The 12,528-nt window shown below is 35.5% G+C and overlaps 1 protein-coding gene across 1 annotated transcript in view; it reads left to right on the top strand.

Annotated features, from left to right (window-relative positions):
- Positions 1-12,528, top strand: part of baiap3 (BAI1 associated protein 3) — a 47,547-nt gene that overhangs the window by 19,064 nt on the left and 15,955 nt on the right. Inside the window, exons 3-7 of the mRNA XM_046835334.1 lie at positions 3,397-3,484; positions 7,497-7,574; positions 9,078-9,185; positions 10,162-10,221; positions 11,633-11,699. Coding sequence (XP_046691290.1) covers positions 3,397-3,484; positions 7,497-7,574; positions 9,078-9,185; positions 10,162-10,221; positions 11,633-11,699 — 401 coding nt within the window. The remainder of the gene's footprint in view (positions 1-3,396; positions 3,485-7,496; positions 7,575-9,077; positions 9,186-10,161; positions 10,222-11,632; positions 11,700-12,528) is intronic.

Below are 12,528 nucleotides of genomic sequence, written 5' to 3'. Positions count from 1 at the left end.
GCTGAGTGCACCCCCAAGTCTCCTCACTCTACATCAGTTCCCAGTGGTGGACAATAACAAAGTAAATGTAATTTACTACTGTATTTAAGTACCTTTTTCACATATCTGTACTTTACTGAAGTATTTCCACTAGGAAGACTTTACCTTCAACTTCACTACATTTTAAAGTCCAATATCCTACTTTTTACCCAAATACATTTTGTAAAATCAGTCACTTTTTATTTTTGAGTGGATAAAACTTTACTGGTCAAACACGCAGCAAGCCACCAATCAGAGTCGAGCACGTGCTCTGTTTTCAAATTGTTTTGATTACCTCTTGGTGGTATCTACTTATATCCAACATACAGTTCAGCATCAGTTCAACAGCAAGCAGAACATTTTGAGAGAAATAAATGATGGAAGTAACTCCTGACTCGAACTTGCCACAACACCCGTGGCCTTATTTACACAATATTTTAGTAGTTAAAAAGAAGGTTTTGGGGTTTATGATATTTTTTTTAATAGCTATCAATCAGTTTTTGAGTAATATTTTCATTCTATTAATAAATTGGTGTGCTAAGAGTAATAGATTTTTCACATAAACTGAGTTGATTAAGAAAGAGAAAAAATGATAATAGGAACATTATAGCCATAATAAATCACAGTGCTTTGGATATTTAGGTTATTATTGAGTGATAGAAAAATACTATTGTACTTTAACTCAAATGAAATTTTAAATGGAGCTTTTATTTTTGCTGGAGTAATATTTTATCTAGTGTTTTTCTACTACTCAAGTACATGGTTTGTCACTGTCAGTACCTGACTTTACTAACACCATTGTGACTAAATGAGCAAAAATCTCCACAAACACACTTCAAAATGTGGTAGTGGAACTCCTTTCTAGAATAGTGGACTTTATCAAATGTGGAATTGGATGTCCAAAAATCAGGATACAAATCTTATATCAGGTGTCCATAAACCTTTGTCAATATAACAAACAGTATATACACAGAAGAACAGTAAATTATGGAAAGCTACATTTTGTTTAACTGTAATTAAGTGCTCACTCTGAGCGTAAATGAGTACATTATTAAGAGCATGTGCACTTGGAAGATTGACATATTCAGTAAAACATACAGTAAATATGTGGTCTGCCTATAGTGCTTTCATTTGCAATTGGAAGAATTTAATTTGAAACATTCTTAATTCAATTATTCCAGTGCCTTAAAGTATTTAATATTTAAAATAAGTTCATTAAAAAAAGGCAAATAAACATATGTTACTTAGAAATGTTTACTTGCCCATGTTGGCTGCAGGCTTGATGCAAGGAAATAAAAAATGGAACACACACACACACACACACACACACACACACACACACACACACACACACACACACACACACAGTCTCCTTTACATTTAAATGGCTTATTATGTTAATGTGGGGACTCTACAGTAGACTTCTCTGAAAGGGAAAAAAAAATTAATTATACATTATTCTGGTTTTGAAATGAACATAATAGGGGTCATCAAATAGAGAAGACTTTGAAAAAATTGTATAAGCAGCTTTGTATAAGCTGTTTTTGCATTTCTTGTTTTTCTTTCTCTTTTTTTTTTTTTTTTTTTTTTTTTTTTTGCTGTTTAGACCTAAATCTGTTTAGGTCTAAACTTTCTTTCAAAGATATGTCTTCTGCTTACTCCTATGTATCTGTGCATGTCATTTCAAACCATCTATGATTAAAAAGCAAGGTGCTGCTGCTCAATTCCTCACAGAGAGATCTGAAATTCACAGAGAAAACCTTGTTAATTGTATTTTTCCCTTTCTTCTGTTGGTTAACCTTGTGCTTTTTTATATGTTTATAAAGCTAATAGCCTTGTAAGAGCCTTGTACATTTAACCCCATGGGATTCATGTGGCTCAGCAGAAGAACAAACAGCCATCATTAAGACATTTTTATTGTTTGATTAACTTTTTTTTTCAAAAAATTCCTTTAGGAAACTAGAGCACTGGCTCAATGATATTGATCATTTAAGTTGTAAAGAGGGTTATGTATAAAGGATGTGTATAATACATCTAAAGAAGGCCAGGTATAAAAGTAAGGTTGCTGGTTTTCTGATCAATTTTTATTGTAGACTTTGGTGAATAAAGAGAGATTATAAAGTAAACATTTATTAATCATTTCAAATTGTAATATTGATTTTTTTTTTTATGCTTTACTTCCCATTGTTATTCTATCAAGCAATAGCAGGAAAATATACTCATCAAGGATACGTAAAAAAAAAAAAAAAAAAAGGTCCTAAATAGAGGAAATCTCCAAGTGCCATGTTTTAACTAAGTATTAAATAGAAATTGTTTCTTTCATCACCGCCTTCCCTTATTCAGGAGACAGCCAGCTTGAACTGGGAAATAAGTCAAACACCTGCTGTGGTGACATTAATAAAACATCATAGGCCTCAGTGGACAGTCTATGTAAATAATGAGCGAGACAGATACAGTGAAAGAACGGAGAGAATTGTTCATTCCTGCACTTACTCTTGGAGTCAGAGAGTCAGAAGGGCACAGTAGATTGGATGCCTGGGGGGTGAATGTGTGTGTGTGTGTGTGCATGTGTGTGTTTGAGTGGAGGGAAGGGGATTAGATGACTGGTAGGGGGTGGGTGAGTGAGCTGGGAGAGCTGGTCTGTTGGGTGGGGGTATTCCCAAGGTTCTCCACCATGCCGACTGATCCTGCCATGAACGTGCTATCATCACCATGACGACGGAGGCTGGGAAATTAACAAGTGGCAGGGGTCCACGAGTTCATCCCGCTTCACGGGAGAAATGCATCAGCCCCCTCTCTTGTGAATCGGTTGTCTAATAAAATGAGTTGGAAAGCACTGGGTTCTTGCTGTCGTGAGGCAAGAAAAAAATCCCTTTTTAGAGAAGTAGTGACAGGAATTACAATATGTCCATCTTCTAGTCTCATGGGATCCGTTTCTACAGGATTAGCCTCTGTCTGTTAATTGTTTCTGCTTTAGAACAGAGATGGGGAACCTTTTGCCTCTCCAGTAAAGCAGAAGGAGAAGACTAGATATATGAGATGAAACAGACTCACTACGAGAGTTCTAGTGGTGGGAAGGCTTGTTTGTTTTATATCCCAACTCCATCTGATCCTTTTGGTCAATGCTGAAATACCACAGGGATTCCGGTTACTGAAAAACAAGGCCTTACTTAAATCCCCTGCTTCTGGCTTGCCTTATTGCTGTACATGACTGACAACTTGGCAATCCCAAATCAACTGCAGGGAACATTCTGCTAAAGGTTGCCTGCTTGTACCTTTAAGTGCCGCCCTGATCTCCTATTGCATTCCGAGCCGAAGATCTTCTTTACAAGTGTGAGATGCTTTTTTTTACTAAACAAGTCAATTTACATGTTGCAGGGTTGCCAAAGGGAATGGGGAGTTCTTTGAGAGAATGAATAAAATTGTCCAGAAGCAAGACAGTCTTTTGGCTTCCATTCAAGATGAGGTGAGTATGGAATCCACAGGACACTGCACACACCCCCGAGACCTGGCAAGACCCTATCGTTTCCACCCCTTCAAATCGTACTAAAGCGAGGCAAGGCAACTCAGTGAAGAGATGGCTCATAGAGCTGTAAATAGCAGTGTGAAGAAAGAATCAGCTATGATAGACTGCTCTTGGTGGCCTTTGCTCCACCTAAACAACGATGCAAACGTCTCATTTAATCTGTTTGATTGAGAGGTTCAGGATGCGGTACTCTTCTCTTACTATTCCAGCTCTTAAGTGCTAAAAGAAGATAATGTATGTACACACAATTACGACAAAAAGTCTGTAATCAGAGACAAGTTTACACATATATAGTGAGGAATATGCAAATCCAGTATTAAACATATAGAAATAATATTGTGGAGTAATCAATAGTATAAAGATCATTGTCAGAGATGTCTTAAATTAAAATTAGATGTTTACAATTACACTCTTGTTTATAGTTCTCTTTATGAACATTGTACTGTATAACACATTATACAGTAGGTTTGCTGGATGCCGCTATTTTGTGTTTTGTGTATATGTCCCACACTCTCTTGTATTGTCTGTTTGCACTGGGTTGTACACGATGCACCTAGTACAATTGACTTTAGTCCTTAGCTCTGTGTTCTGTTATGTAGCTCTGTGTTATGTTATGTAGCTCTGTGTTATATTATGTAGCTCTGTGTTCTGTTATGTAGCTCTGTGTTCTGTTATGTAGCTCTATATTCTGTTATGTAGCTCTGTGTTTTGTTATGTAGCTCTGTATTCTGTTATGTAGCTCTGTGTTCTATTATGCAGCTCTATGTTCTGTTATGTAGCTCTGTGTTCTATGTAGCTCTGTGTTCTGTTATGTAGCTCTGTGTTCTGTTATGTAGCTCTGTGTTCTATTATGTAGCTCTATGTTCTGTTATGTAGCTCTGTGTTCTATTATGTAGCTCTGTGTTCTGTTATGTAGCTCTGTGTTCTATTATGTAGCTCTGTGTTCTGTTATGTAGCTCTGTGTTCTGTTATGTAGCTCTGTGTTCTATTATGTAGCTGTGTGTTCTATTATGTAGCTCTATGTTCTGTAATGTAGCTCTGTGTTCTGTTATGTAGCTCTGTGTTCGGTTATGTAGCTCTGTGTTCTATTATGTAACTCTATGTTCTGTTATGTAGCTCTGTGTTCTGTTATGTAGCTCTGTGTTCTGTTATGTAGCTCTATGTTCTATTATGTACCTCTATGTTCTGTAATGTAGCTCTGTGTTCTGTTATGTAGCTCTGTGTTTGGTTATGTAGCTCTGTGTTCTATTATGTAGCTCTATGTTCTGTTATGTAGCTCTGTGTTCTGTTATGTAGCTTTGTGTTCTGTTATGTAGCTCTATGTTCTATTATGTACCTCTATGTTCTGTAATGTAGCTCTGTGTTCTGTTATGTAGCTCTGTGTTCTGTTATGTAGCTCTGTGTTCTATTATGTAGCTCTATGTTCTGTTATGTAGCTCTGTGTTCTGTTATGTAGCTCTGTGTTCTGTTATGTAGCTCTGTGTTCTGTTATGTAGCTCTGTGTTCTGTTATGTAGCTCTGTGTTCTGTTATGTAGCTCTGTGTTCTGTTATGTAGCTCTGTGTTCTATTATGTAGCTCTATGTTCTGTTATGTAGCTCTGTGTTCTGTTATGTAGCTCTGTGTTCTGTTATGTAGCTCTGTGTTCTGTTATGTAGCTCTGTGTTGTGTTATGTAGCCATATGTTCTGTTATTTAGCTCTGTGTTTTCTGTTATGTAGCTCTGTGTTCTATTATGTAGCTCTATGTTCTGTTATGTAGCTCTGTGTTCTGTTATGTAGCTCTGTGTTCTGTTATGTAGCTCTGTGTTCTGGTATGTAGCTCTGTGTTGTGTTATGTAGCCATATGTTCTGTTATTTAGCTTTGTGTTTTCTGTTATTTAGCTCTGTGTTCTATTATGTAGCTCTATGTTCTGTTATGTAGCTCTGTGTTCTATTATGTAGCTCTATGTTCTGTAATGTAGCTCTGTGTTCTGTTATGTAGCTCTGTGTTCTGTTATGTAGCTCTGTGTTCTGTTATGTAGCTCTGTGTTCTATTATGTAGCTCTATGTTCTGTAATGTAGCTCTGTGTTCTATTATGTAGCTCTGTGTCCTGTTATGTAGCTCTGTGTTCTGTTATGTAGCTTTGTGTTATATTATGTAGCTCTATGTTCTGTTATGTAACTCTGTGTTCTATTATGTAGCTCTGTGCTCTGTTATGTAGCTCTGTGTTCTGTTATGTAGCTCTGTGTTTTCGGTTATGTAACTATATGTTGTGTGATGCAGCTCTATGTTGTGTTTATGTAGCACCAGGGTTCTCATCGTCTCATTTCACTGTATACTGCGTCAGCTATATATGATTGAAATGACAATTAAATCTTCTTAATTTGACTTGACAAACACCCCAGAATTCTTCATCCAACATCAGTGTCTGATCGCACTAGTTCTCTTGAAGCTGAATAAACACAAATCTCACACAGCCATGCCCCAAAATCTAGTGAAAAACATTTCCAAAAGAGTGGCGGTTATTATAACAGTAAACACATGGGGAATGAATCAAGCCTAAGATCTTAACAGGCATATGAGTATTTTTATCAGGTGTCCATAAACTTTTGGATGGGTAATGTATCTTATAGACATTGATTATAAAAGCCTATTCAAAATGAACTGTAAGAATATGACTGCTTGGTCAGAGTGCAAAATAACCGAGAGCACAAGTACAATTAATCACGTCTAAAGCTCAAAATAGCACACGGAAACCATGAAAAAGTACATTGCGTACGCACATTCTGATTTCCTGACCTAATGGAGACATTAAATTGAGCTTCCAATTCACTATCTAAATAAGAAAAAGTATATTTTTGTGACTAGTTTGGTCACTTCTGCATTTCGTATCTGTACTTAATACAAAGTATAAGTAATAATAGGAAGAATTGTTTCGAATGCTATTTTCTTCCATACATTTCGTATCTTAATATATTATTCAATTGAATGAATGGAAGTGAAAATTTTATAATCATAACAAGTTTCCATTTCCACATATTAGACACCACTGAGGATTATTCAAAGCTTTCATCTAATTATATTCAATTCAATTCATTTATATTTGTATAGAGCTTTTAACAATAGACATTGTCTCAAAGCAGCTTTACACAGATAAAACGGTTATAAAAGAATGTATAAGTTTGTTCCTTATAATTGTAAGTTTATTCCTAATGAGCAAGCCAGTGGTGACTATGGCAAGGAGATGGTCAGATCGTATACTTTGGTAAATTTGGAATAATTGACTGCAGTTGATCAAATTATTAAAAAAATAGCACACACCCTGGATTTTACCCTCGGGTGTGCATAGTTTATCGAATTATTTAACAAACCATCAATTATTCCTTACCTCATTTGCATTTTATGCCGTCTCCTCCTTTTATACATATTGTAATTAAGGTTAAATATTGAATCTGTTTCATGAGTGAATATTAAGATACAGACTAGAGTAAGCTTTTAGTCTAGACACAGCTGAAGATCTCTTGTCCCGAGAGCTTTATACAAGAATAATCATGCCAGCTTATTATGGGCCTCATAGGCCTGCACTGCACATGGGTAATATAAACATGCAGCACAAAAAATTAGTTTAAAAAAGTCAAGCACCTATAAATACTCAGAATATTCAGAATGGTCTCAGTGTAAATATTTTACAATTTGAACTGTGATTTTGACACTTGCTGGATTTGTGTTGTAGCTGATCGTGCTACAATGTGAGTTTGGAAAGTTCAGTAATGGGAATGGGGAAACTGCAAAAAATGGATAACGTGTGTTATTTTGTTCATGCGTAGACGTCACTGCAGGTAAAGTGAAGCAGTATGCATGTTTTATTTAAAAATAAAACAGTTAAATTTGCAGGGCTTCACACATGAGACCTTCAATACATCACAGCATCATTGTTTTTGTCTTTTTACTTTACTTTGTCACACTTTATAAGGAGGAGATTATCGCAGGTCCACCGCCACCTGAGTGTACAGACCAACTGCTGGTTCCTGAGAAAACCACTAGGAATGAAGTGAGTTATATTTTCCAACATCTGAAAAAAACTGGAATAACTATAAAGACTATACATATATACTATTTTTATTTTTTTGTGTATATATGATATAAATGTTTGCAGGGTTTTTTTAAACCTTTGTGTGACGGTTTACAAGCCACACATATGTAATGTATACAATTACAATGTACTGTACATTTACTATGCTTCATGCATAGTAACTAATATGCTCAACTGATGTGGAACCAAAAGTAAAAAAAAACAAAACGTTGAAATTCCCAGGAGTTTAATAGTTATAATTGTACATTTATTAACTGATTTCCCAAAAAATTGTCTAAGGTTTTGGGATACCTGACCTTCCAGTCATGTGTTTTTTTTTTATCCCCCAAACTGTTGCCTAAAAGTTTAACTTTGTCTGTAGACCTCCGAGACAGGATTGTAGGCACAGATTTGGGGAAGGGTACAGAAAATGTTTTGCAGCATTAAAAATCCCAATGGGCACAGTGGCCTCCATCATCCATAAATGGAAAAAGTTTGGAACCACCAGAACTCTTCCTAGAGCAGGCTCCCCACCAAGCTAAGTGATTGGGGGAGAAGGAGTGTGGATTCTCTGTGAATAGGGGGAACCTTCCAGAAGAACATCCATCTCTGCAGCAGTCCACCAGTCAGGCTTGTATGGTGGAGTGACCAGACAGAAGCCACTTCTCAGTAAAAGGCACATGATAGCCCGCCTGGTGTTTGCCAAAAGGCACCTGAAGGACTCTCAGACCATGATAAACAAAGATTAAACTCTTTAGCCTGAATGCCAAGTGTCATGTCTGGAGGAAACCAGGCACCTCTCATCACCTGGCCAATACCATCCCTACAGTGAAGCATGGTGGTGGCAGCATCATGCTAAGTGGGTTTTTTTTTCAGTGGCAGGATCTGGGAGAATAGTTAGGATGAAGAGATGGATGCAGCAATATACAGAGACATCCTTGACGAAAACCTGCTCCAGAGTGCTTTGGACCTCAGACTCGGGCAAATGTTCATTTTTCAACAGGAGGACAGCACTAAGCACAAAGCCAAGATAACAAAGGAGTGGCTTAGGGACAACTCTGTGAATGTCCTTAAGTGGCCCAGGCAGAGCCCAGACTTAACAACTATAAAGAGATCCGAAAATGGCTGTGCACTATTGCTCCCCATCCAAACTGTTGGAGCTTGAGAGGTTCTGCAAAGCTTGTAGAATCATTCTCAAAAAGACTTGAGGCTGTAATTGGTGCCAAAGTTACTTCAACAAAGTATTGAGCAAAGCCTGTAAATACATATAGTTTTTTATTGTTTTTTAATTTGTAATAAATTTGCAAAGATTTCAAACACACTGCTTTCACATTGTCATTATGGGGTATTGTTTGTAGAATTTTGAGGGAAATAATGAATTTAATCCATTTTGAAAACAGGCATAGCAAAATGTGGAAAAAGTGAAGCACTGTGAATACTTAATGAAATAAAATGAAATGTGACATTTTTTTTTTTTTTCAGCTTGATTTATTGTACGAGGAAGTGGTCTACACAGTGGTTAATCGGGTCGGGGTACCATCACCGGAATATGTAAACAATGAAGAGGACTTGTTTAACTACCTACAGAAGGTAGAGGCCTTATTTCTTTTAACTTTTGTTACCTTTAATCTTATTACTCTGATTAGTATCTTATTTTATTGATTTACCTTTTCTTTTTTTTTTTTTTTTACTTTATTTTGATCGCTGTGTTATTTTGAATTAATATCTTGCTATTCTTACTTACTATCTTGTTTTATAATTTAAAATCTTGTTATAAATACTTGGTATCTTGAAATTTAGAATTTTTTATCTAGCATTTTTTGACTTAGTATCTCTATATTTTTACATATTCACTTGTTATTTGACTAGATATTAACTCAAAGAAATGGTTAGGTCAGTAGATTGAAATACATCTGTGCAAAGCTTTTGTAATATATAATATACAAAAACTCACCAAATTTTCAGTGAATGCTTAAAAATTTTACTTTTGCAAATGTGATGTGAAATAAATAGTTATATTCTGTTAGATTTCTGCATAGCGGTTGGTATGGAAAAATATTCAGTAGCATGTTTCTAATGTTTTATACTTACACACATTCTTACAAATATGCACACAGAGTTACATACACACATACTTTACTGTACACGGGAATGATTCATGGGCTGTTTTAATTAATCTAGGGTATCATGATTCGTATCCGATGCTCTAAAACATGATTAAATAACAAAACCTTCTTCTGCTGTTATTGGTGTTCAGCATTACTATTATATTCACCCTAGAATTGTAACACCAAGTCTTTACTTGGCCTAACAACCTATATATCTGTTTTAATCTGTTTCTCCAATATGGGTAAGACTGATTATCTGACATTTCAGGGTCCTAACATAGAAGAAAAAAACGCCTGAATCCTGCACATATACATTATTGAAGCAACTGAAATAAATATTTTTTATGGCCAAATGCAGATCCATTACATTTGTTCCAAAGCAGCATCTCAGATGCCTGCCTTAAAACAATCATTTATGTCTATTCCCTGGATAACAGTATGCCTCCTGTTTATCTCAGGTATTTGATATGAGCCAAGAGGAGCACGAAATCATTCTCCAGAGAGTGAGAGAGTCTAAGGTGAGGCATTTGGTGAATTTTTCTTCTCTAGGCATCTATGCAGATTTTCAGCCATGTCATGTACTTCTTTTCCATCAGCAAAATGTAGGCTTCAAAGAGTGATTGTGCTTTTTTCCCCATGTTTTTTTTTGGCTTACTCTGTCATTTGTAAGTGTTTTGAAATCTCATATGTTACAAACATCTTTGTTTCTTGGCTTGCATCAGAATCACAATGATTTTTTATTAATGCACATTTCTATACGTAAATGCTGCATGCAAATTAAATGTCTGAAATCTCTATTTGCATTTTGTATAGTAAAAACTACTTTAATTTTTTTGTATATATTTTTTTTGTTTTGTTACCTTTTTATTGTACATTAAATTTTTTATTATAAATTATATATTTAAAGTTTTTTTTATTATACATTTTATTTTTATTGTAAATTTTATTTGTAATTTTTTTGCAACTTTATTTAATTTATGTTTGATTTTATTCTTTTATTATTATATATTTTTTTATTCTATTTTATGATACGAATCAGCCGTACTGTGTAGATTTGAATATTGCACATTATGGAGAAATTGGGCTCAGTTGTAATTTATGTTATGATGGTTTCTGAATATGTGCTCACAGAATTCATTCTTTGTTAGAATGTGGCATATGACAGTAGGGGGAAAGTCCATGGCTTGTTGTCCAGAGTGAGTAAAAGGAACAGTAAAAGTTTATTCCTGTCACAATTTTTTTAAACATTCTCTTTGAATCTAAATTCTGCATCTCTACACCTGTCAGAGATCTTTTTATTTTTTTATTTTTTATTTATGCCCACTTCTGGAAAAAAAAAATCTGTCTCTACTTGCTTGGCCAATAGACAGAGAAGAGAATTTGAGGCATGCAGTAGAATTTTCCCTCTGCAGATGAATAACTGTTTTCGTGGGATGCTTGGATCCACCCAGGTCTTCACTTAAAACAGCCATATCTCTATGGCTTCATTGTATAAAACCCACAGGATGCTAAAAGTGGACTGTGACACGTGGCTAAAGGTGTTAAAAAACAAATTAGAAACCGCCACGAGGTTGGACAATCGTGTTGGGCTGCCATAAAGAAATACTAAGTGTGAACTTTTTGTGTGGCTGTGTTAATGAAAAGTGTTAATGTTCATTCTTCTCATTTGAAGTCAGCCTTTTTATTTATCACAGTATGCCAGAGAATAGTACACGGAAATGCTCATGATGTATTGCTTTATGTAAAAGCACAGTGAAATTTACTGTGAGTGGTGAAACACTTGCTTTGTTTGGTTCGTTGGCCCCATTGGTTCTTTAACGGTAGCTTTGACTGTGAAAAATCCCCACCAAGCACAAAGCTACTGATGAGAGCTTAAGATACTCGTCCAGATCTTTTGTGATCCACATGTCTGACCCTTTCTTTCTACAGAGACCAGGCTTTTCTTTACGAGTCTCTGTCATGAAAGGCAAGAATCTCATGGCGAAAGATGCCAACGGTGAGTGACTTTGATTTTGCACGTTTATAATTACTGTGGCATTTATAGGATGGGAGTTTTTCTAGAACATGCCACAAAATTCTCCAATAAACATAGGCAAAGGAATAAACAACACATGAGTAGCTTTATTTCATTGTTATACTTGAGTTTGATTCGTTTGACATATTTGTACTTTGACAGAGTATTCATGAATCTGAACTCTTTTTGTGGTCTTACTTAGTTCCAAGAAACAAACAAAAAAAAGATTTTGGCCTCTTCTTCTTTCATATAGCTAATAACTGCATGCTAATGCATCATGTGATTAGCTCAGTTTAGAATACAATACTTTGAGTTTAGCATCCCGTTCGTTTTCTTTTTTCTTTTTTTTTAACTATCAAGCTTAGTAACTTGTCATCACCAGCCATAACCTTCTCATGATACTGCATGTAGCTAAAGCTAATGCTTTGTTATTAAATACAGACAATCCACAAGACTTTGGGTGGAACTTGAGTTTTAGTGTCCTTGATATCACCTCAGTAAAATGTTCCTGCTCTAAAACGCATAATCTCCATTCCATCATCTATCAAAGCATCCTGAGGTAAATTAATCTAATAGGTGACAAATAGTGACAAAAGCCTTGTCTTAAAAACATGCCTAATTGGGTTTACATTTACAGCATTTTGGAAATTGTCTTATTTAAGAGCATTTGCAGGTTAATGGCCTTGCTCAAAAGCCATCCAATTGGAGCTTGGTGGTGTTGGATGTGAACTCACAACTTTCTTAACAGAAGTCCAACATCTTACACACTACCACTAGATGCTAAACTGAGCCAAAATAATTATGAAAAGTA

The sequence above is a fragment of the Silurus meridionalis genome, chromosome 22 (genome assembly GCF_014805685.1).
Source record: "Silurus meridionalis isolate SWU-2019-XX chromosome 22, ASM1480568v1, whole genome shotgun sequence".
NCBI classification, from domain to species: Eukaryota; Metazoa; Chordata; class Actinopteri; order Siluriformes; family Siluridae; genus Silurus; species Silurus meridionalis.
Note: the sequence above shows the minus strand (reverse complement) of the source record. Positions and strands in the feature narration are given on the sequence as shown.